Consider the following 25000-nt stretch of genomic DNA (forward strand, 5'->3'; position numbering starts at 1 on the left):
AGAAAGAAGTTTTTCCTGAACGCATGAATAAATCTTCCCATCACTCCTCCTCCTTTCCGCCCTGCTGTTTTCCTCCTCCCTCTCAGACTCCTGGGTCAGCTGGACGAAACAGAGGCAGCATTTGATGATTTCTGGGAGCGTCACCGCACCAAGCTGGAACAGTGTTTACAGCTCCGCCATTTTGAACAGCACTTCCGTGAAGTGAGTTGAGTTGCCTTATGGGAAATGTAGTTTTCTGGACAAATTAGTCACACACAGGGTAACGTGTGCTGATAACACAACATTAACAACGTGTGTTTGCAGGTGCGTGGCCAGCTTGATGTGACATCAGAGCGGTTGTCTGGTTTCTCCGAGGTCAGTGTAAGCCCCGCCCATGCTGAGCACGTCCTCCGAGAGCTCAGCGGCCATGAGGACAGGGCCTGTGTAAGAAAGACAAACACACACACAATCCTGATCTATCCTGTAATGGTACAGTAAACACAAACACTTTCACCTTTGATGCATCCTTGAAGCCATATGGCTAATGACCTAATCAATCACTGGGAACGAGTGGAAATAGATGTGAGAGAAGAGAGTGAGAGCACCTGTATGTGCATGGGAAATATAAGGCTGATATTAGCCTTTTATTCTATAGCTATAAGGGTTCAGTTTGATTAATTACATATTCACTGATCAATTAACATTATTAGAAGAGAGTTTTAGCATCTTGATATGCTGTTTCAGAGGCTCATATAGAGGATGAGTTGTTTGACCAAAGTAGGTGCCCCACTCTATCCAGAATTAAGTAATGAAGCTCCACTCTGCTTAGAGGGAGAGGACTGTGGAGGAGGAGAGAGGGTTGTTTCATTGTTGCCGTTTGACTGATGAAGTGTCATCTGCTGTTAGCTGACATGCCATTATTCGACACGTGTCCTGAAGTATATTCTGATATTAAAAACGTCTTCAATGTGTTTCAATAGGACGTACTGGACTGCGCCCTGTCCCTGGCCAGTGAAGGTGACAGGCTAATAGAAAATTCCCACTATGCCGAGGACTCCATTAGGCCGAAGTGCAGCGAGCTGAGGGAAGTGTGCGAGGAGATCAGCTCCACCCTGAGGAGTAAGAAGAGCCTCCTGCTGAAGGCGATGGAGCTCCACCACGCTCTAGAGAAGGTACGAGTGTGGGTCAGACTGTATGTGCATGAGCGATAAAGACAGATGACCTGCTGATCTTTCCTCTAGCATCACATCCACGTCATCCTGAAAGAGATTCTTTCAGGTTATCAGTTTTTGGAGAAAAGTAATTGAAAATGTTTCCACCCAGGCATCACGGTGGTGTGAGGAGGGCATCTTCCTGTTGGCCAGCCAGCCAGTGGACCGCTGTCAGTCTCAGGATGGAGCTGAAGCAGCTCTGCAAGAACTGGAGCGATACTTGGACACAGCGCCGCTACACACCCTCACAGATCACAGCGCCATCTGCTGCCAGTATGAGGCGGCCCTCACTACTCAGCTCAGGGTCAGTAGGAAGGGGATTTAACAGATTAAATATATGCAATAATTTTTTTCCCTGTGTGCCTTATGATGTTTTATCCTGAGGTCGTAGTTTACCTTTTGGTTAAATTACTGCATTATCTTGGTCTCCATCAGGACCAGGTAGAGAGCGTTTTCCAGAAGCAAAGCTCTGTCCAGGAGATGTTTGAGAAGAGACGCGTCAGCCTGAAGAAACTTGCCGCCAAACAGACCAGACCAGTCCAGCCAGTAGCACCAAGACCTGAAGTGAAGTCTCCACTCTCCTCACCCAGTAAGCCTGGATCAGATAAACTGATTTTATATAGATAGAGCAGCATGTATCAGTTGTACAAAGGCTTGATATTAACTCAGGATTCTTCTCACCTGGTTAAGGGATAATAACAATGTCTTCTCTCTGTCCTTCAGATCAACAGAGAAAAGAAAGAAGATACTCTGCAGATAATGCCATCTGCAAAAAGGTAAATGCATGAATACTGATCAACTGTTTGGCAGTAAATATTGTCAAACACAACAAACATTTAAAACTAGTTAATTTAGTTTTTGATAATCAATTAGAAATAATCATTCCCGATCAAAAGGTAAGAGATGTTTAGTCAAAGTGAACTGATATGGCTGTTAAAAGGTGAATGGTCATAATATACATGAATGTGTGTGTCCAGGTGGAGACTCCCTTACAAAACGGTGGCACCAGACATGCTTCTCTAACAGAAGAGGAAGAAAACCTGGCAGTACTTCGGCGGTAAGGGGTCAAAGGTCATTCTCGGAGCCATAGATAAGAAGGCTGCAACATTTCTCATCTTTGGTAGTTTTGTTAGGGTGCTGGATGTGAGAACTGAAAGCGCTCACATCAACTCACCTTACAGTGTTCAAGAGAAATTCAGTCAAAACTACACTATTTTAAGCATTTAGTTTTTCTGTGTGTTTCAGCCACGTAATGAATGAATTGCTGGAGACGGAGAGAGCATATGTGGAGGAGCTACTGTGTGTGCTGGAGGTGAGTGTTTGTCCATTTGTGTATATTCACACCAGGTTGCAGTGTCCTGGCAAAAGTTTTGTACATTTACAAATTAATAGCATTACTATTGAAACGACATATTTAAATTGGAAGTACAGTGTCGGCAGATCACTAATTCAGTACATGCATCTGTTCTTTATCAGTGTATTTCTATACAAGGCCACATGGGAGTTGGACCTACATGTATCATTCACTGGGGAACGACCAGGACATTAAACGTTTTGTAAATCTTTCTGTGTATTTTTTAACTCCAGGGCTACGCAGCGGAGATGGACAACCCTGCCATGGCTCACCTCATCCCCAGCGCCCTGCTCAGCAAGAAGGACGTCCTGTTTGGCAACATGTCTGAAATCTACCAGTTTCATAAGAGGTACGCTTCTTTTAGACAGGAAATATTGTCAGTCAGAAACCTTTATTCACAAGTGATATTGCTTCTTTTGGTCATTTGTTGGTCAATGCCAGTGTTTTTAAATTTGTATCTTCACTTTAAATAGTAATTTTCTGGGCGCTGGTAGGCAGATGTTACCTTTTGGATAGAGCCAGGCTAGCTGATCCCCGGTTTCCAGTCTTTATGCTAAGCTAAGATAAACAGCTGCTGGCTGCAGGCTTCATATTTACCATACAGATGTGAGAGTGGGATCAATCTTCTCATCTTTCTGCAAGAAAGTTGAATTACTGAAATTTCATGTTGTTTGTCTGTAGAACGTTTCTAAAGGAACTGGAAGCGTACACTGACTGCCCAGAACTAGTGGGTCGCTGCTTTTTAGAGAGGGTAAGCACTTACTTCCTACACTCTGCTCTGGACTCATTACTTATAAAAAGCCAATAAAAATCTTAATCTTAAAAAGTCAGATCAATGAAAGGGGGGTTGCTTCAACATACTGTTTCCATTAACAATGCTGAGTAAGAAAAGGTGAACACGTTAATGACTGATTCTCTCTGTAGATGAAGGACCTGCAGATCTACGAGGCTTACTGCCAGAACAAGCCTCGCTCTGAAAGCTTGTGGAGGCAGTGCTCCGACTGTGCCTTCTTCCAGGTTGCTCTTTCACCTTTCACCTCATAGTAACACTTTCCTACCTTACTGTGTGGCTAACAAGAACACTTAGTCATCCTAAGTCATTTGTTTATGTTTTGTGAACCAGGAGTGCCAGAAGAAGTTGGAACATAAACTTGGTTTGGACTCCTACCTCCTTAAACCTGTCCAGAGAATCACAAAGTACCAGCTACTGCTTAAGGTGATCTGTCATGTACAGTATATACTGTATGTCTGTGTGTGTTTATTTCACACTCACTGTGTTCTCCGCGTTTTGTTGTGTGCTTGCAGGAGCTGTTGAAATACAGTAAGAGCTGCGATGGCAGTGATGACCTACAGGATGCTCTCTCCTCCATCCTGGGGATCCTGAAAGCTGTTAACGACTCCATGCACCTCATCGCCATCACAGGATATGAGGTCAGAGAACTAACACTGTCTTAATGAAATGGATAGAGATGCTGTCTCTTAGCTGGTCGGCTCGGACAGGAGTTGATTTTTTATTTTTTTTGGCCCAGTAGAAAAGTGCACTTTTCTTGGACAGTACATTACAGACCATGCAACCATAAATCAGATGCTTCACCACCTCGTGTTTGAGTTTATTTATCAACACAATGCACATATACTGTATGTACATGTCAGGGTGCTGACCAACGCCTACGTTAAATGCAACGTGATGTGTATGTGAATGCAAGAGAGAAAGAGAGCAAACAACAGCTGTTTGAACGAATCTTGCAAAAGTGGCCCATACAGTTTGTACAGTTTTTTAATTATTTAGTTTGTTTAGTTAGTTTAGATCATCTAATTTTATACACATCTCAGCAAGATCAGGATCTTGTTTTTCAAAAGAGACCTGAGAACAAGCACAAACAATTTAAGAAAACTATTTTATGTAGCATTTTGAAGACTCAAGCATATAAATAAATTGTTATGAGGAATGAGAGACTTTAAGATTTCTTGTTTTTCTTTTATAATTGCATTTGTAACTCAGGTTGTACAAGTGTAATATAACACAAGACATAATATTTATTGTGTTCACTGAGGTTAGAGTTAAAAAGGAGAGGCAGAAGTCATAGATCAATAACACACAATACAATTTCTTTAGTTAAAGGGGATCATCCTGCCTTTTAAAAATGTATAACCTGCGTAGTGAACTAAAGAATAAAGAATCATTGTTTAAAAAAAAAAGCACAATTGTTGATTGTAACAATGGTCCTCCAACAAGCAAGATGGGAACAATTTCCTTCTATTGAAAAATGCAATTTTGACTTTCAACTTCACGTCAAGTTGGGTCTTAAAACAAAGTCTGTTGTCCAGTTGGATCCTTACATAATTGTAAAATGCAGCACCCTGAAAATAAATACCTGCTTTCCTGTCTTTTCCCTTTTCTTCAGGGCAACCTGTCCGAGCTGGGTCGCCTGCTGATGCAGGGCTCCTTCAGTGTGTGGACGGAGCATAAAAAAGGTCACGCCAAGGTCAAGGACCTGGCCCGGTTCAAGCCCATGCAAAGGCACCTGTTCCTGCACGAGAAGGCCCTGCTCTTCTGTAAGAGGAGAGAGGAGAACGGGGAGGGCTATGAGAAAGCTCCGTCTTACAGCTTCAAACACTCCCTCAGTGTAAGCTCACGTTGGGCAGACTCTTAATAGGCAGCTGTAGTGAAAGATCAGGGCTGACCGTGTGCAAACTTGTGTTTTCTTGTCGTTCTTTTCTCAGATGAGCGCGGTGGGCATCACCGAGAACGCGAAAGGAGACAACAAGAAGTTTGAGGTTTGGTGTAACTCCAGAGACGAGGTTTTTATAGTCCAGGTAAGGTCGCTCAGCCTCACTGCTTTGACTAAACATGAATGAAGAAGGAACTCTATCACTGAGAGTGCTGTATAATTTGTCTCATCTAGGCTCCAACACCAGAGATTAAAACATTGTGGGTGAACGAGATCCGCAAAGTTTTGACCCAACAGCTCAAAGCCTGCAGAGGTATTTTGGACACACATGGAGACAAGACAAGCTTTTTTGTGTTTATTCTTCTCCTCCATTTGCAGCTCCGCGTACCTGCTTGTTGTGAGTAGTTAACTGTTTGTATGTTTCAGATGCCATTCAGCAGAAGAGCTCAGACACCCCGAGTCCCATCAGCAACAACTCTTCCATCTCCCTCAGGTTGGTGTCTCTTACTTACATTGCGCACATGAAGTACACCCAAAGATGAGATGCCTTCATTTGTTGAAATGTTTCTTAAACCTTTCCCAGTCCCTTTCGTAGCAGTGGTCAGAAAAACCAGAAGAAGCAGGAGGAGAAGAAGGGGGAGCAAAGCCCGAACTCTGACGTCAACTCCTCTTCATCACCGAAACACAAAGGTGAATGTTTGATAAATACTGCGTCCTCACTCAGACACAAAATGTATTAAATCAAACTAGGATCTCTGCCCGCTACTGAAACTCTCACTGATCTGGACCCTTCTTTTCTTAATCACCCTCATCTTCATGGTTCCTCTTTCTGTCTCTTTCTACCTCTTTATATTAATTTTTTTGATTGTGCAACACTCTCGTTTCTTTTCCCGCTTTCCATTTCAAACTATTGTTTCCAGATGAACCAGTGACCAGCCCAACCACTGACAGGTCTTCAGTGGCTAAAAAGCGTTTTACTTTGCAGGGCTTCAGCAATCTCAAGAGCCCGAAAGGTAACATAGCATTATTAGCAGATCTAAGGAGCATTTGAAATTAGACACACAATGCTTAGACTAGTTTAGTGTGGTAATGTAGCCTTTGAATGATGAAATAACACATATTTTGTTTAACAAATGAATGTTGAATTCATAAATAATTAAAATGCACCCTTGCTCAATTAAATACATTAAGGATTAAGGACATTATGTTGCTGCTATATTTCTGCATTTTATACATTATTTCAGAAAAAATACAGCGACCATGGGGTGTACTGATGAGCCTAGTTTTTATGTTGCAGACGCTCTGCCTCCTAGTGGTCAAAGTCTAACATTGCCACTGCTGAAGTTCCTGCTGTATTAGGTACACCCGACCTTCAGTAGCCAGTGAAAAAGTTACTGTACATGTGGCTGTTGTTCACCAGTCCACCCACTTTCCAGTTCAGATATATTAAAGGCTAAATATTATATAAATCTAAAGAATTATTTAAAGGTACAAAGTTAGAACGACAGAGGCTTCTCACTGGTTTAGATATTTAATGATAGTGTTAAATTCTTGCTCTCTTTCTCACTTTTCTCTCTTCCCCCTTCTCTTTCACCTTTTTCTGCCTGTGTGCGCCAGGCTCGGCGCTGAGCCCTGAGCACGGCTCCAAACGTCACTTGGTCAAGAGTGACCCCACACCGTTTGGTTTCAAAGGTATATTGTTGTCCCATAATAGGGGCCATCTAATTCTAGAGGCCACCATTCATCTTCCCACCCCTCACCACTAAAGTGCACTCTGGTGATGTGTGTTTTCATTATGTAGACTTAACCTGTGTCTCATGTAGAAGGATGAAACTGGATGTGATGTTATATCAAACCTTAATCCATTTATAGAGGCCGTTCTCACCTGACCATGACAGTGTTGTACACAAATGTTTTCACAAGTCATAATCATCATCACTGAATTAGAAAGTCTCCAACATTCAGCATTTTGGGATATATGCTTACTTGCTTTCATGGTGAGAGTTAGCTCAACTTTGGCTCTGCCTTTGGACAAAGCAAGGCTAGCTATTTCTCCCTTTTCCCAGTCTTTAAGCTAAGTGGCTACAGCTACAATTGTACCATACAAACACAAGTGTGGTAACAATCTTCTCTTTTAACTCTCAGCAAGAAACAAATAAGCTTATGTCCCGAAATATTTTGTGAAGATGCTGTGTTTATTTTCATTTGAGAGCAAAACGTCAATGGACAAATGATTTATGTACTAACTGACCAATTGTCTGATTGCCTTACTAACCATATCAGAGTGAAGAATCCCTACTTATGTCACATTGCAGTGATTTTTGGTCCTCAATTACACCCATTGTTTGTCTCCTAGTCCACATCAAAGACAAAATGCTCTCACATCGACTCTGAAAGACCACCCTTTAGTGACCGACCGGGTAACCCCGCTTAACCAGCTGTCAGGCTACAGGACAAGTTCAGCTGTCTCACTGACTTGCTGGCTGTTTCTCCCCCGTCTAGAGCCGGCTCCCCATGTCACTCTGAGCAGAGTCAAATGGATGAGCACCTCTAGTCTCTTACAGAGCAAGCGGCAAGGTACAGATCCGCTCTGAGGATCAGCCACTGTGGGTGTTTGTGGTGGTTTGTAGTAGTTATGATTGATTTTTACGAGAGGTATAATTGTCTTATCTCTCATTGGAGGGAGATGTTAACAATAATCTGAAAACTATTTCAACTCTCTTTACCTGTAAATATAAGATTTTAAGTCTCAGTTCTCTGCTAAATGTTTTTTTGCAAGGTGTACCTACTCTGCCTCAAATCAATCATTCTCAATTCTTCTACTATTGGGTGTTTTTGGTTAGTGGTTGTGTGGCATGGAGCATAATTGTAATTTTCAGCACTGGCAGCTGTTTCCTTGATGTGTTTCACTGGGATCTGTCTGCTGTCTCCATTGGTCTTCTCTGGGATTTTTGAGGAGTTTGTTTTGATCTTTGAGAGTGTGTGTGTGTGTGTGTGTGTGTGTGTGTGTGTGTGTGTGTGAATGTATTAATTTGCCAGATAGCCCCACATACATGTTTTGACAGAATAGATCTTGTGGTTTTGTGCTCCTTATCGGAGATTAAGGCACGACTGCAACTCTTTTCCACACTTCTCATTATCATCCTCTCATTGGCCTCTAAATCTCCTCACCTGTGTCCCCTTGTCCTCTCTGCACCACCACCACCAATCTACAGGCTGGAGCAAGGCGTCTCTCTCGGTGGATGCCTCAGAAGAGAACGATGGGTACTCCAGTGGCGAGGACCCCATGAACTCTGACCCGGAGGATGAAGTAGGAAAGAAGCTGGTGAGCCTGAACCTGAAGAGTTTTACATTCAGTAGATGGTGTCTTTTGTTATATATGTTGCTTATTGATGTTGACTCCTTGAAACTATCACTGACTGTTTTCGGTGACCTTTGACCATTTAGGCTCCAGGAAAGTATACGGTGGTAGCGGACTGCGAGAAGGCGGGACCTCAGGAGCTGTCTGTCAAGAGTGGAGACATGGTCCAGCTAATCAGAGAAGGAGAGGAGGGACAGTGGTAAGCGTCTTCCTTTCTCCAGTAAAAAGAATCCAAATTCAATAATATGTAAACAGGAAATATTCATATTCAAACATAATTTATTATGAGTTAATAAGTTCTTTCTGGGCTCTATGTTTTTTTGTTGTGGAATTAAGAGTTGTGAAATCTGTCCAGAGAAATCAATGAATTCTCTGCAGGCGTCTGGGTATGATAAGGAGTTTTACAAAAAAAAAGGGCACAGGAAAGGAATACACCAGAATGTATTTTCCACCTTTATTCTCACAGTCACTACATTAGCTGGTGCTTTTTAGTATAAAAAGTGCAAACAAGACTGTATAAAATAACAAATTATGGACTTACATCTCAGAAGTCGATGAAAAGTCCTTAAATTCTATGTCAGAGCCACAGTATGATTCCTGCTTTCACTGGGCCAAACACAGCTTATACCAGTCATTCGATAGCTGTATAAGTTATTTAAACACATATTGACATTGTAGTTAAGTTCAATGTTTGTTCACTCATCTGTAGGTTTGTGAAGAACCTTCGCAGCAGTAAGGAGGGCTGGGTGGCAGCAGAAAACCTCCTCAGCCTCATATCAGAGTCCAAGTCCTCCCAGTCGCTCAGCAGCTCAGGTATTTTTTCCAAATATACTATTTTGTGTCTTTAACACCCTTCCGTGGTCATGTGTTCTTCCTCTTGAATCCCTGCCCACATCTCAGAGATGAAAACACGATTCACGAAAACAGATTCATCAGCGAACAAAACGTTATGGGGACCCTCTTGTAAGAGGAGCAGTGTCATTAGCGCTACTAGCGTTCCAAGGCTACACAGGGCACCTTTACACACCACATTTTAAATGTCAGTAGTAATAGAATGTATTGTTTTTCCTGATAAATTAGTGTCCTTATCACTACTTTAGTTAGCCAAACATATGGAGTTTATGGAAGAAGAACACCATCAACCGCTGTAGTTACATGGGTCCTATTCCACCCTCTAAATGTCAATCAGTGTGTTCTACTTGTGATCTTTACTTTGTATTGTTAAACCCAGCCCTTTGGAAAACCAAATTTCTTTTTTTTGGATACATCTGTTTGCTTGAGGATTGTGAGTTCGACTCTGTATAAACACAGCTTTTGTTTGTGTGTCTGTGTATTTGTCCTGCAGATGGCAGCGTCTCTGGGAACCTCAGCACTTCGTCCAGCTGCAGTGAGACCTACACCAGCTTCTCCGACATCAAACCCTGACCTGCAACCACTCTCCCCAGCTCCATCCCCCAACCTAAAACAATGTCCAGGTGGAATTACAAAAAGCTAAAGGTGACCCAGGACAGGAGGGCGGAATCAAAGCCATCACACAGATGTCCAACTCGCAGTTTTGCCAGATCCAACCAAAAACCAAAGCTATCATTGTATCTGCTAGTGGTACCCATGTTGACTACTACGTCCACCTTTTCTGAATACTTACAGCCACCTGTTACTCTAATTGCAAAGACAAATTACCTTATTTCCACTCATTTATCTCATTTTAAGTTATTTTTTTACCTTCAAAATTGTCAGAATGCGGGTTGAAAATAGTATTTTCACAGCTCATTCCAGTGACATAAAGATAACATTCAGATAAATATCAGGGGAAACGAGTTCCTCAGCACACATGTTACAGTCATGTGATGCATCACCTCCTGGAAGGCCTTCTTTTCAAAATCACAATCTCTGTAAACAACAGAGAAAATCAGTAACTTATTAAGATTAACTGGATTAATTCCTTCTGATTATGTAGAATCAAAGTGGACACATTTAAAGAATATCTGCACTTAATGTGACCGGTCAACTTGGGATCAACCTTCAAGTCAACAACATCACAGCATAGCAAAAGATTTGTGTGTGAAACATCTACAGCTACAGAGACTATAAGACTGGTATTTCACATGATGCATCAGCTTTAGTGTCAGACATTAATCGTACACTGTGAAAACTGGCAGCTGGCTGCAACAAGAAAAAAAAACAAAAACCTTTCAGTGCATCTTGGAGCATCACTGAGCAGGTCAAACATTCAGGGCCTGTTACTGTAAGTCTTGTAACATTTTTGTACGCGGGACACATACAAGGTGAAGTGTGTTAAATCCCTGTAGTGTCTGGCAGGCCAGTGGTTTTAAAATAGTTGTTTTTTGTTTTATTCCCCATTCAAGAATGCTGTTTTCCTCCCGTGTTGTTAATATGAGCTTCCCTTATTCCTGTTTTTGTGGTGTGAACTACAAATTAAAACAGAGTCAAATGTATCACTAGGTGAATGTCACCAACAGCACTACCTGGTGGTCAGATGTCATGCACTTCTCCTACTACACTTGCAAATCACTTACACAGAGAGCGGCAGCTTGGAACAACTTCTGAACCTCTTGTGTTTTTTTGTTGAGTCCTCCCAACCCCCCCCTCCCCAAGAGTGATTATCTAACTCGCCTCTGAACTGCTCTGGATTTACCTCTCAGGAAGCCCAAGATTTTGTGTGGGCAAGCAGGTGTGACTGCATACCTGCTTGTGTTGACCAAATGCCTTTGTGTGTGTGCATTCTTGCACGTGTGCTTGCTTCAGAACAAACATGCGTATGCCACAAACCCCCAGAGAGGCCATTAAGCCACAGACACCAGTCGGATCAGAGTTACGTATAAGGCCCTAATTAGTTATATTACTGTTTACACATAGTGTTGAGATAGAACAGTAGTTCTAATGCATTTACCTGCTGTATTAATTTATAGTCAGGTTAACTTTATTGATAAATTGCAATTTGCCCAGGAGACCCTCGGTGGCCACCAAGGATCCCTCAGTTTCAGAACTCCCGGTCAGACAAACAGAAGCAGATGCACATAAATCTCCACACTCTTTTTGTGTCATGGCCTCTGTGCTCACCTATCTTTGGTCTGCACAGCAGCAACAGAAGCAGGCTTTGAAGCAGGCAGTGGTTTGCACCACCAGCCTGGAAGCAATATTTTGTTTACCTGACACCATGATGTAGCTGAGTGGATCGTCACGGTCGAATAACAAGTTCCAAAAAAGAGGGGGGATTTACACAGCAGGGGTGGTGAGTGAGATGAGATGGCCTTGTTTGACCCTGTAAGTGGGAATGAGGATGTTTATACAGGTTGATAGTACACCTTTGACAACCAGCTGCTGGGACATCCTTCTTTACACACACACATGCACACACAGAACCTGTGCTATTCTGAACGCTGAATGATTTTTCTTACCTTGTTTTTCAAGGGTGAACATGTTTTTTTATACCCCAACATTACTACTGCATCCACAGGCCGCACTGTAAAACAATCTCTTCCTTTTCCCATCTTTAATGTTGAATGTGTGACTCTACCAAGTGCAGCATGCTGTTATACTACAACCAGCCCCGCCTGTTTATTACTTAGAGTGGGTCACATTTGCCCACTGGCTCGACAAAGCCATGTGAATTAGGCCCCGACTTCAATTGCTGCTTGTGATTATTTACTTGAGCTCTTTTTGTTGAGAACTTTTATACTCAAAGCAGATAACGCATGTCGTCCATCCCCCCCCCCGCGAAAGGAAAAGCTACTTCTCCAGAAAAAGGAAGAAACTAGTTTGCAGACCTTTCAGTCTCCAACTGTGAGCTAAGCCAGAGACTAAACTGTGGCGTTATGTGCAAGTTCTGTAAGACTAAGAAATGTATGTCACACTGGTACAGCTGTGTCCTCTTTACCTCACATTGTTTTCCTCGACAGCATGTACATTGTGAAGAGGATCAAGGTTTTTGTGAGTGTCCTTGTCTCCCTGTATATCATCACTCTTTGAGGCATGTTAAACCATAGCCCCAATTTTAAAGCTCTCAAAGCCCTAAACAAGGCAAGTCCTTCTACCAGGCACTGTTGTATTTCTTGAGAGTTTATTTTCTGCCCTCTTATGAAAGCTGACACGGGCACTAAACTTGTCAGTCTTTTGTCATGAACACACAATAAAGGTTGTTGAGTTATTTGTACTTTTTACTTGGAGGCTGGAGAGATGAGAAGGGGTATATTTTTTGTTTCTTTTTATGCAGCACATTGCAGCGAACACTGTCTTTATTTTCCTATTGTATCTACTGAGTATGGTGTTGATATGAAGATATTATAATGAGACGTGTATATATTTGTAAATATGTAATTCTGATATGTATGTAAAATGAAAAGCAGCTTTAATAAAGATGGTTTCCTCTATGGGATATTGCTTTTTTGTGGGACTTGAAGTTTTATTAAAAATGTTAATGTTATTATTTTTAGCTGGCAGAGCTCTTAATTAAACCAGTGCGAGCCCTGTGTGTTGGCTTTTGGATCCCCTTTAGCTGGCACATTTTTTTAATTCAATTTTTGTATTTTATACATTTTTGTGTGATCAATTGCGTTCAACATTAAACAAATGGATACACTGCCAATGTTATGACTTATATATTTTGATCCGGAAGTGTAATTTCAACCACGTGGTATCTAACCTCCAATGGGCTTTTTCCAGATTAGGCCGTCATGTTTTGGCCTGGGGCTCGTTCTAATATGATCACACTCCGACCTTCAGACTCTCTCCTCCTTTAATTTTTTTTCTCTCATTGGTGGACAAAAGTAAATTGTGTCCCATAAGATATCATAAATTTAAATATGATAAATTACATTGCATTTGTATGTGTTGGAATGGTATATAATATAGTAAAACATGAGGAAAGGTGGTTAAAAGGACTTCATGTGAGAGAATGTGAACGAGACTCCGCCGCGTCTGGAAAGATACAGATGTGTCAAGTTAGCAATCGTGAACTAGATTACTACCGGAAGTCACGCGGTTTACACGATAAAGCAAATTTGTCTGTGTCACAAGGTTTTGGGGTGCAAATAGGAAAAAGTATTGTTTGAATTCATAAATACATGGATTGTTTCGCTTCATATTAGCTATTTCAGTTTCATTTCAACCTCTCATGCCTTTATTCTTCCGTTAGTTTAAAAGTATGAGCGTCCGTTGGTTTTGTTATGAAAATCCCCACCGGAAGTCAGTTAAGCTTGTTCACGTTACCTTGACAGCAGACTGGAAAGCGACCAGATGGATTTCTGCAGTGGCTTCTTCACAGCTTCCACACATTTTAAATTGTAACGCACACATTATTAGCTGACTTTCCTGCTGACAAACAGCCCTGGCGTGACTTCAAAAGGCTATCCGGGAGGCTCGGCTGTGCTGTGAACCGGGACAGAAGCAGTCAAGACATTTAAAGATCCCCTACCAAACATCTTCCTACTGAAGGTATCATTTCTAACCCTTACTGTCGAACAGCAGTGGTTTCTAGTTTTCGTACTGGTGAAATATTACTGCCCTTGACAGTCTTTGTAACTTCAGTCGGGGTTGAAACGTTTAAAATGTGTGTTATGTTGCGAGATGATGTCTCCCTAATGTCCCTTTTCAGCAGTTGTTCTGAAATGATGCAGACAAACTGTGATTAGCTTTGGAAATCTGTCAAACAAAAAGGTAGTTCAGCCGGAGGCGAGAGGGGTGTAGCCTTGTTAAATCACATTGTCTATTTATGCGGCCTTATGTGTAATTTACCTCTGCCGTCTGCTTTACAAGCTCTTATTCCTCCAAACACTGCCGTTCACTGAAGATTTTAATTCTTCAGCAGCACATATACAGTGTGTGTTTTGTGTGTTTTTGTTTTTTTTCCCTCCTTGCTGTGTTACTTTAGACGACCTGCGTCAGGCTAGCCAGAATGAAAACAGCGCAACTTCCGGTCACTTATTTCAAAACAAAACAATTTAGATAACGATTAACCTTGGGTGTATGGGAAACTGTAACGTGCATCTTTAATTGATTTTTTACGCTTTGTACATCAAATAATTGATTAATTAAAGAAATAACTGACAGCTTAATTGCATCCCTGTTGTCATTATTGATACACTGCCACAGTCTGTCAATGCAGTGACCCCAGTTAAGGATTAACCTATGATTGCTGATTCATGTGGTTAAATTTATTATGGTAAGTTTCTGTTATTGTACAGCTGTTAATATCACTTTTAGAGTGAGACTATGATGGATATTATGCGGATTGATTTTAGTCTCATTGTGTGTTTTGATAATGCTTGAATAGTTTTATAAATAATAATATATCTTATATCTTACTTATAAGTCTGTTAATTATAATTAGTAATTCAGTTTCACTGTCTTATGTTGTTTTGGAGGTTTTTCAGAGAAGACCAAATAAATTCTGGAGTGAATTTATATTTTATATATCTTGGATGTAGAGCTGAAGTGATTTGTCAATCAGTCCATTAGTAGTGGATATTCATTAAGGCTATAAGCAAATATTAAAATAGCAGCTTCTCTGATCTTAATATTTATTTATTTTTTCTTATTCTTCGATGATTTTTAAAAAAGTAGCCTAAATATCTTTGGGTTTTGAAATGCTGGTCATTCAGCGTTTGAGATGTTTTAAATCTGCTCTGCTTTTATTTTATAAGAGAAACTATTTAACATCCTGTGTTCCTCTGGCTCCCTCTGTTTGCCTTGACACAAACACAGACCAGAATCAGATACAGTAGTCTCTCATATCCTGGTAGGATAGGCCTGTCACTGGTTCAGAATATTAACCCTTATTCACCCTGCACACAAACCTGTCTTATACAGTCTATGACATAGCCGCAGCAACCTACAAACACTCCTGATGAAACTTTGAGCTGTGTAGCTGATAGCGTACTTGTACAATATAGTCCAGGTCTGTCAGGGTGTGTGAAGACATGAATGTATGGTCAGCCCCCGCATCATGTAGTGCATTAACAAGGCTTTCAGTAGTAATAGGCAGGGATACTTTGAATCTGTAACTTGACCGAAAGTTTTACTAACGTGTATTTGTTTCATACAAACGTCTCAATCATCTTGCCACATTTATGTTCAGCACGACATATTTAACTTTTGGCCTGTGACAATTTCATTTTTGCCTTGAACTTGGCTTCCCAGGCTATGTACCATCCCTTACAAGCTCCGCCAGTCAAATGCTTAGGTTAAAACTAAAGCCGTGGTTGGAGTTAGCCTCCTATAACGAAGGTGGTGATCTTTGGAAGGAAGGTTTGCCTGGCAGACTTAACTGAGGGTGAAAAAGTTCTGGCCATTTTTTGTTTGTTTGTTTGCCATGATACTGTTTAACAAACCAGTTAGGCATCTGACACAGCCAATATCACAGAGCCACAGCTGAGTATTTAATGTTATGGAGGTTTCTGTACTTCGGTGAAGTGCATCAAACACAGGCAGGCATCAGGGTTAGTAGTAATATTGCGATGCTCCTGCATAGGGACATTTTTTGGCAGTCACGAAATCTTTTTTGTTTTCAAGTTCAAAGTTAAAATGGGAAGGAATCTCTCACATCATTATCAATCTCAGTAATGGACTTGATGAGCTGATGTTTGTCCTTTTCAGGGGAGCGTTCCTCCCAGGTTGCCTCGGAGAGGACGATCTCCTTGTGAACGTCTGTAGGAAGAACGCCTCTTTGTCGTTTGAGATGGGCTGTGATGTAGTTCAAACACTTAGATCCTTATTTCTCTGTCTGGGAGCTGCCTCTGTAGACTATTGAACTAGTGTTTTTAAGATAGAAAATGGAGCAAACAAGGTGTTTTCATGATTAACCTAGATTTCTTGTTTATAAAAAGTCCGCGAGGCACAATCTGTAGGTCTTGACTTTGATTTAAGCAGTTTTCAAAGTAAGAAATAAACCCTGTTGTGTTTTGTTACTCTGAGGGGTCAACTGATTTCTTGGCTTTACTTTTATTCAGGATTTTCTCTTTGACACACACAAATCTGATATCCGCTTAAACCAACATTTATGCAGAGTGAGTGTGTGAGATTTAAATATCCTCCTTGCTCCTCCCTGAAACACTTAAATTCCTGTTGCATGTGTTACAGTATATCATGGATAGCTGCCACTGCATTCCAGACAGTCGAGAGACAAAATGCTGTCAAATTAGAGGCCTCCACCTTTCTTTTCGCAAGGTGGTACATTCATCATGTATGTTGTTGGATGCCTTCATGACGGAATTAAATAGATTTGAAAGCATTCCCGAACGCTTTAAAAATGTGTCAGAGGAGGGCACAGAAAGGAAAGTCATCAGAGTAATTATGAATAAGGCTTTTCCATTCGATATTTGCATTTTGAATCTGATAACTTATGCATGCTATCTTATTAATTGACTGAGTCATTTTACAGACAATTTCAGATGCTTAGCAGCTGTGTATAAAGGTTAAAGATTGTGAGTTAATGAGGTTTTTTTTTTTAATGAAATCTGTAGATAACCATCTTGCTACGCTGGAGTGACTGAGTATTCATTAAAGCCACCCACGACTGTGCAGTTTGCACTTGTTACAGTGTATATTACTGTAATCTGATGCTGCAGAAGGCTGCTGTGCTGTTTGATGAGGGCGTGGGACCTGACTAAAGTAACTGTATTGGCAATTTGTACATTTATGGCAAATAGATCAGCAGACAAAACCAAACAGTAAGATGCAAAATGATTGTTTAAACTTCAGAATAAAGATTGAATAAAAAAAATATATAAGAGTTTGGGCTTTAAAGGTGGGCACAAACTATTGCAGATGAAATGGAGAAGTACATAAAAGAACATACGTAAAAAAAGTATGGACAAAGTAAAGTCATGCAGCCCCAAGGCATGTTGTGTATGACGGCTTGAATTATTCAGGATGCACTGAGTGACTGTTCAGCACAGGTCTGGCAAAGATGACATTTTTCTTTTAATGTCTGCTTTGACATTAAGCCCATAGGTCACAACAAAGGTCAGGTTTACAGATAATTCTGCTGAAACATGTTATCTTTCTTTACAGCTTTTCTGCGTCAGATATGTGATAGTAAACTGAGTATTTTGTGTGTTTTGGACAGACTGCAATTTGAAGACGTCCATTTTAGTATTAGGTCATTGTGGTGCAGTTTTCACCATTCTGACATTTTTATAGACACAAAAGATTAAGCACTCATGAACATAACCGTTTGTCTATTTATATGTATAACATACATGATATCCGCATTTATTACTTGAAGATTATATTAGGTTTGCCTTATCTGAACCAATTACTTTCAGAGCAGCAGGAAGCCTGACTTTACCGTGTTGATGCTCCTCTCCTTTGAAACCTCCAAGTGTTAAATTCACCATTTATTCTGAAAAAATAAAAATAGTAGCAGCGTTAATACATATCATCATTATTATATATTATTGTCATTACTGTCACAGGATCAGGATACATGCGCTGACATATATGAAACATAAGAAAACTACGAAAACAAAGCAGAAGCAAATGTGTCTTTCCAGGAAACTGCAGAAATCTTATTATTTACTGCTTGAAATGTCGGTTGTTACTGCTTATACCTAAGAATGAAATTATGCCATCTGTCCTTTTATCTTTATCCTGTATATCTTTATTTAAGGCTCATTTGTCCTCATGATTACAGCTCAAACATTAATATTTGGGGCGTCGTGGGTCCTTTTCTCCATTGGATTACACTTGAGCGGAGCAGCTAGCTGTGTGTGTTCAGACCCAGTGGGCACCAGATTAATTCCATTACATAACATTTAGTCAGTCTTAAGTAGGCTACAAGTAAAAATGAAGGCTTCACAGTAACCTGGAGCTTAAGCCTTCCAGGACTCAAAGAAGTGTTATTAGATGATTAAAATGGACTCTTTAATAAGTAGAAACATTTAGTGGAACCGTTTTTTATCTGACATGGTAGTCTGCAATATGATTTAGTATGGGCCCCGCTTTTGGTAACTACTTCCTCATTGCCCGCTTATCCTTTGACAAATATTGACTGGACTGAAGTTGTGTGGACGTGACGTAATGTGACGATAAAGTGAAACAGAAGCAGCTTCGTTGTGTTTTTCTACTTTTTCCAAGCTGCTATGAGGCATCTTGTTTCTGTGCGAGTTTATTTGTGAAATGTGAATCAGCAGTCTACCTTCTGACCGATGCCAGAATGATGTCAGAATAAAAGCATCAATAAACATCACCATAACACCCAAAACAAACAAACGTTCTAATTTGGAGGAACACGACCTGGTATCATCATTGAAACCTTTTAAATTGATTCATTAACTGAAAGGTTGAACAGTGCAAGTCAGTGTTGGGGAAAGTGAACGCGCTCAGCTGAGGTTTTGTCTTTGTCAGGTGAAAACCTTGTGATTCAAATTGGAGCTGTTGTCTTGTTTTTGTGAGGCATTAAAGAGCCCTCTTGTGTAACTTTAGAAATGCATGTTTAGGCTTGCCCTTTTAATATGTGAAAAGATTCAGTATTTTGCAGTTGCTGGCTACGGCTCAAGGAAACTGTGCAGTTTAATTTACACTTAACCTCATGTTCCTCATTCTGGGGAAAATACTGATACTACTGATATATGTGCTTAGAGGAACTGTATATTTGTTTTATTTTATCATTGTTACACTATAAGCTGCAGCAGCTGTTCACTTATGTTACCCTGTGGTGGAGACGGCCCCTTCATGACAACTCCAGTTGATATTATTTGGGCAGCGTCTTGGGATTTGTGTCATATAATTAGATTTTTCTAATGGAGCAAAATTGATGTCATAAATCCATTGTAAAGCTTAGAGTTTACCACTTTGTTTTAGTACTGTCCGGGGTATTGTCTGCTCTCAGCTGCTCAGACACACAGCTCTTTCACTGTCACAGATCTTAACTTTCTGTGGCCGTGTTACTGAGGCATGAAGTGACTCTTCCAGGCTCTGCAAGTGTGCCGGTACTGTTGCATCTTGCAGAGTTGACTGACGTGGACTCTGTGTAACATTATAGTCACTGATTTATGTGGCAATAGCGGAAGTGGAAGCTTTTACCTTGGTGATTTTAACCCTGTTAGACATACAACAGTGCAAAGTGCAGCACAAGAGTCATTCTGCAGAAAAAAACATGCAGGGGTGCAGTGGACCAACCTGTTGAAAAACAGCAGCAGCACCTTTCTAACAGCTCTCCTGTCCCCTCGTGGATAAATAGCGTATAACCTCTTTCAGGAAGCTTTTCAGCATGTGAACAATGTACCCAGAGTGTACAGCTTGAATTAAGGTGAGACTTGGGTTAAGTATGTACAGTACTTTTCTCATGGAGCAAGACCTGAGTGGGCAAGGAAGGAAGGAAGGAAGGAGCGACAGGGTTTGGAAGAGAAGGGAGGTAGGAAGGGATGAAATGAGGCAAGCAAAGATGGAGTGGATGGAAGGAGGAGTGGTAGCAGAGGTGGACGGAGAAGAATGAAGGTGGGAGTTGGAGTTAAGGCGGAGGTTAATGCCCGTTTACATTCCCAGATGGGGATTAGCAGTCACAAGTTCTCCGCCTGTTCCTGACCTGGCCTGGCTTGTGAGGGTCACTGCTGCCGACTGGATCCTTTTAAATCCTCACACGCACTTTCATTCACCAAATTAAGATAAAATTAGTTTTATGTTGTTGACATGTTATCTGTTCTTCCTGAAAACATGACTCAGTGAAAGTTTGAGGCTCCAGCAAGAAACTGACAATATGAGGTTAGACGTAACAAAAGACCTGCAGGCTGTGAACAGTGGAATTGCATTTTCCTTTTACATATGTCCTGCGAGGCTGAATGGTACATGCCTGGAACATTTCCATGCTGAAAGTCCTGTTTGAGACTTGATGTATCAGTATGTTATGCAGCAGTATCTACTGGCACCTTGTTACCCAAACAGTCTGTGACATTCTGGCTGTACCAGGGCAAAACACACCCTGAGGCCTGCAGATAAATGGATAATATACAGCCACCTACTGTATGTCAGATTTTTAACCAAATTTTGTTGTTTTAAGAATTAAGAGCAGGTCTGACTGATTTGGGCATCTGTGGAATAAACTCAGCAAAAAAGCGCACAATAGATACCATCATTTTGATGTATGCTTTTTAAATATGTTTTCTTTGAGGAAACTGAAATGTTAAAGCACCTGCTTTTACCTGACTTATGGTAGAGATAGATCAGTTGGCTTTACTAAATATTGGGCAGATAGACGCCTCTTTTAAAATATTGTGTATCGACTCGTCAAAGTTCCTAACATGCACCATAACTTGGCAGAGATGTGACAGTGTTTAGTCCTGACTCACCTCCTCTGAACGATGTGTTAGACTGAGGCATGATCCTACAAGTGCAGGGCCTCAAAGTGATTCAGAAATTAAAATTGGTGAAACGTTTAGGAGAAATTTGACTAACTCCCTCCTTGTTCCTGGTGTTCTGTAACAATCTGATGTGCCTGATGTTGATCTGAAGAGTCTAGTGTTAAAGGGGCCACAGTGGGCGCTCACGTAAACTAGAGATGACGTTGGAATGTGCCTCTAAGGTGCTAGATGAATGCACACGCCACGCTTGTTTCTCTCTCAGAGGCCTTTTTTGAGTTGTCATACCAACTGGATGAGGAAGTTTTAAAATTCATCTGTTCCAGGAATTCTTCACGATTGGTCACTTACTTCAGAGGAGTTAGCTGGGATGGGCTTTTGTAAGCTGATATTATTGATTGTGTTAACTTTTTTTATATTTGATTGTTTTTTTGTCAAAGGAAATATAATCTAAGTATTTAGTGTAAATTTCCTTCAGGGCTGTAGTGTTATTGGCAGGATGGAAAAACCAATGAAACCCTACTTTAGACCATGAAACACCTACACTTCTTCCTGAGACTTATATGAATTCCTCCCGTGTATTGAATCAGACCAAAACTGACAAAGATAGTGGTTGTATTTATAACGGTGACACCAGCACATAGTTTGTCCCCTAGAGAGCACTGACAAGTTTATTTTCAACTGTAAAATGTCCTGTTTAGTAGTAATCTTAAATAATCAGATTTAGGGCATCCTGATCAAAATATTTATTAAATTTTAAAAAACTAAGTTATGCTGGGTTTGCTTTTTAAAAACTCTTAAATATTTATGTTTGCTTCAAAAACTAGTATTGGTACTCTCATCCATTATTATGTATTCCAGAGAAGCTGGCGAGCTCCTAAATGTCACAGAAATGTTGAAAAAGTCTGTCATGAACTGAGTTCAGAACTGATTCCGCGCTATTGTGGAGGAACGGAAAAACTGTTCTCTTGAAAATTATTATTTTAGTTGTCACTGCTGTTCACTGCTTGTCATTGACTGCTCCTTTATGTCCCGTGTGTGTGTGTGTGTGTGGGTGTGTTGTTACTATGTTTCCCAGGTCCTAAGGCAAGTGTGTGTCCATCATGCCACTGTTTGGTAAATCCCACAAGAGTCCAGCGGACATCGTCAGGACCCTGAAGGAAAACCTGGCCATCCTGGTCAAACAGGATAAGAAGACAGACAAGGTAGAGAAAGTGTGTGTGTGTGTGTGTGTGTGTGTAAAAATGTCTGGGTGTCCAGCGGCCCGTGGGTGACAGCCCTCTGTGAAATGAGAACATGGAACAGCCTGGCCCTGTCATCTCCTGACGCTTCACTGTCAAGACAGTTTACTCTTTCACACATGCACACACACATTAGCCACACAAGCCAAGTTCAAGCTCAATTTCAGCTTTCTCCTTTTCCCCCTTTTACCAGAATGACTCTTAATCTGTAATGTTTGTTTTAGGTCAAGATTTGCTTTTGTGTTCCTACATATTGTGCCCTTGGAAAGAGCAACACAGAGGCACCTACTTACCACCTCCTCCTCCTCCTCCTCCTCCTCCTCCTCCTCCTCCTCTCCCCATCTTCTTCAACCCTTCCTCTCTTTTCTCCAGGCGTCTGAGGAGGTGTCGAAGTGTTTGGTGTCCATGAAGGAGATTCTGTACGGTAGCAACGATAAGGAGCCTCACACTGAGACTGTGGCCCAACTGGCCCAGGAGCTGTACAACAGTGGCCTGCTGATGTCACTAGTAGAAAACCTGCAGGTCATAGACTTTGAGGTATGGAGCCATGATATCAGTCCACATGTTCCAACTTATCTTTCGGAGTTTCTCCCTAACCACACTGTGCGCAAATCCTTGCAACCCATTCTCACTCCCAAGTCGCACCAGTTGGCGTCAGTTTGTAATGCGTTATGGAAAGCCCTGTAGCGTCAATTTGAATGCTAAAGGTAGGTGTAGGATAGAAACTGGACTTTCAACCAGGAGACCAATGTTTGTTCCCCATGTGAAACCAAAAGTCAATATTTAATGTTTTTATTTCAGTTACGTTGGTTACGTAAGTTACGCAAGTAACGCAACTTAAGAAAGTTAACTGACTTACATAAGTTATTTTAATCCATACCATGATCTTTTCCTAAACATAACCAAAATGCAACATTTCACAACGTAAGGAAGTACTTTTTATTTTGAAAGTCTAACCGGACATTGCATATTTATTGTTGCTAACTTGACCGGGGAGCCTTAAATGTCGAAAAATTTCCCAAAAGGGGTACCCAGGGAGTTAATATGTGACGAGAATGTGTTGATCCTTCGTGATTAAGCTGCCATATAAACACAATGGAAAAATATTTTCCTAAAGGTTTTCACACACATTTTTCTGCTCTTTGGATAAAATGTTGCCCATTGTGATATTAAAGGATAATTTTGCACTATTTAGCACAATCATGTATTATACTGTCTTTGCTTTTAGAAATTTAAACATATTTTTGTTTTTTGTTTTTGTAACATTAACAAAAATGAAAATGCAGATGCTTTGCTATGCAATGCTAACTGATTTCCATACTGTGTAGAATGAAAAGAAAGGTGTATACCGGTACTTCAGTTATAGAGGTAAAGGAAAAAGGATGAAGAACAGAAGGACATAACAGTACTTGTGTGTTTAATTTCATGTGTGTTTTTAGGGGAAGAAGGATGTGTGTCAGATCTTTAACAACATCCTGAGGAGGCAGATTGGGACGAGAAGCCCCACCGTCGAATACTTCTGCTCCCACCAAGAGGTCCTTTTTATACTGCTGAAAGGGTGAGCCACACACCCACTGCATACACTTACACTCAGAGTTTATAAAGTTCTGTTATTTGTACTTTTTAACTGCAAGTCTACATTTAGTATTTTTCTATCTTATTTTACTTTTCTGCATACATCCATTTTTTTAATAACACATTTCTTCTGTTTATGTACATTTTACACTTGCGTTGGCAATGTAAATGTCCGTTTCCCATGCCGATAAAGCCCCTATTGAATTGACTGGACAAACTGTACACTGGCTTCCATAGAGGTCACACAAATGATCTCTCTCCCTTTGAAGGTACGAGACTCCGCAGGTAGCGTTGAATTGTGGGATCATGCTGAGGGAGTGTATCCGCCACGAGCCACTCGCCAAGATAGTTCTTCATTCGGATCATTTCAACAATTTCTTCAACTACGTGGAGATGTCCACCTTCGACATCGCCTCCGACGCATTCGCCACCTTCAAGGTAACATGGGTCTTTCCGTTTTTTCCTTTGTAAATTTGGTGAACTGGCCCTTTTTAAGATGGATTAGGTTGATCAGTGAGCAAAAGACATAATTTACTTTTAAAAAACTACTGTTCAGCTCTATTATCTGACTTGATTTATAATTAATGTTTCTGTCTTTATTCACAGGATCTCCTGACAAGACACAAAGTGCTTGTGGCTGAATACCTCGAACAGAACTACGATGCTGTGAGTGATTCGAGCCTCGCGCACACTATTAGTCTGGAAAACACATGACTGTAATAGCTACCACACACATTAATGCAAGTTTGTCATGTTATTTTCAACTTACATCCCTCACCACATCAGTGCAAGACACACATGCACTGACCTCCCACATACGTCAAGCAACATCAGCTGCTTAGCGCTATTTGGAAGCATAAACATAAACACTGTCCGCAGCTCTAAATGACGACTTGACCAGGAAGACCCCAAGAGGGGAAACACACACAGATACAGAGGTATCAGTCACAGCAAGGCTCAATGACCTACTCAGGTTTGTCTCTCTGAACATACTGTGGTTGGACACAGGCATTCACAGGGCCTTCTGAGGGATCTATTCAATATGCGGGAAAAGAGGGAAGATAAGTAAGAAATTTTGACTAATGCACTTAAAGTTCCAGGAAAACTGAATCCTTGGAAAGCCCTCTCAGTGTCATAACTTGTCTAGATACAAAGCTCTGCTCTATGCGGTCAGTTTCCCCAGGCAGAGGGGTCCCTTTCACAGGTAGGGCCCCCAGGGGTCCTAGGCTGAAGAAACCCCACACAAAACTGTCTTTTTACCTGGATGCTGTATGTTGACAGAGCCTGTGACAA

At 41.0% G+C, this 25000-nt stretch overlaps 2 protein-coding genes across 2 annotated transcripts; both read left to right on the forward strand.

Annotated features, from left to right (window-relative positions):
* Positions 1 to 86: 86 nt before the first annotated feature.
* On the forward strand, positions 87 to 12973 carry LOC119915329 (guanine nucleotide exchange factor DBS-like; the record flags this gene model as incomplete). The annotated part of the gene is given in 24 exon segments (XM_038734868.1): positions 87 to 201; positions 304 to 423; positions 960 to 1151; positions 1303 to 1494; positions 1626 to 1779; positions 1914 to 1966; positions 2168 to 2247; positions 2436 to 2502; positions 2778 to 2893; positions 3226 to 3295; positions 3469 to 3561; positions 3668 to 3760; positions 3850 to 3975; positions 4950 to 5171; positions 5269 to 5361; positions 5451 to 5529; positions 5643 to 5709; positions 5800 to 5906; positions 6137 to 6229; positions 6834 to 6908; positions 8432 to 8541; positions 8664 to 8776; positions 9287 to 9390; positions 9923 to 12973. Coding segments are annotated over 24 exon segments (2614 nt in total), but the record flags the coding sequence as incomplete, so codon positions are not given.
* Positions 12974 to 13796: 823 nt separating this feature from the next.
* LOC119915330 (calcium-binding protein 39-like) lies at positions 13797 to 24373 on the forward strand (the record flags this gene model as incomplete). The annotated part of the gene is given in 6 exon segments (XM_038734869.1): positions 13797 to 14031; positions 21970 to 22096; positions 22505 to 22669; positions 23572 to 23690; positions 23977 to 24145; positions 24314 to 24373. Coding segments are annotated over 5 exon segments (615 nt in total), but the record flags the coding sequence as incomplete, so codon positions are not given.
* Positions 24374 to 25000: the final 627 nt, after the last annotated feature.

This window comes from Micropterus salmoides, unplaced genomic scaffold (assembly GCF_014851395.1).
Source record: "Micropterus salmoides isolate LMB-PRFRI ecotype aquatic unplaced genomic scaffold, ASM1485139v1 Ms_hic_scaffold_2067, whole genome shotgun sequence".
Lineage (NCBI taxonomy): Eukaryota > Metazoa > Chordata > Actinopteri > Centrarchiformes > Centrarchidae > Micropterus > Micropterus salmoides.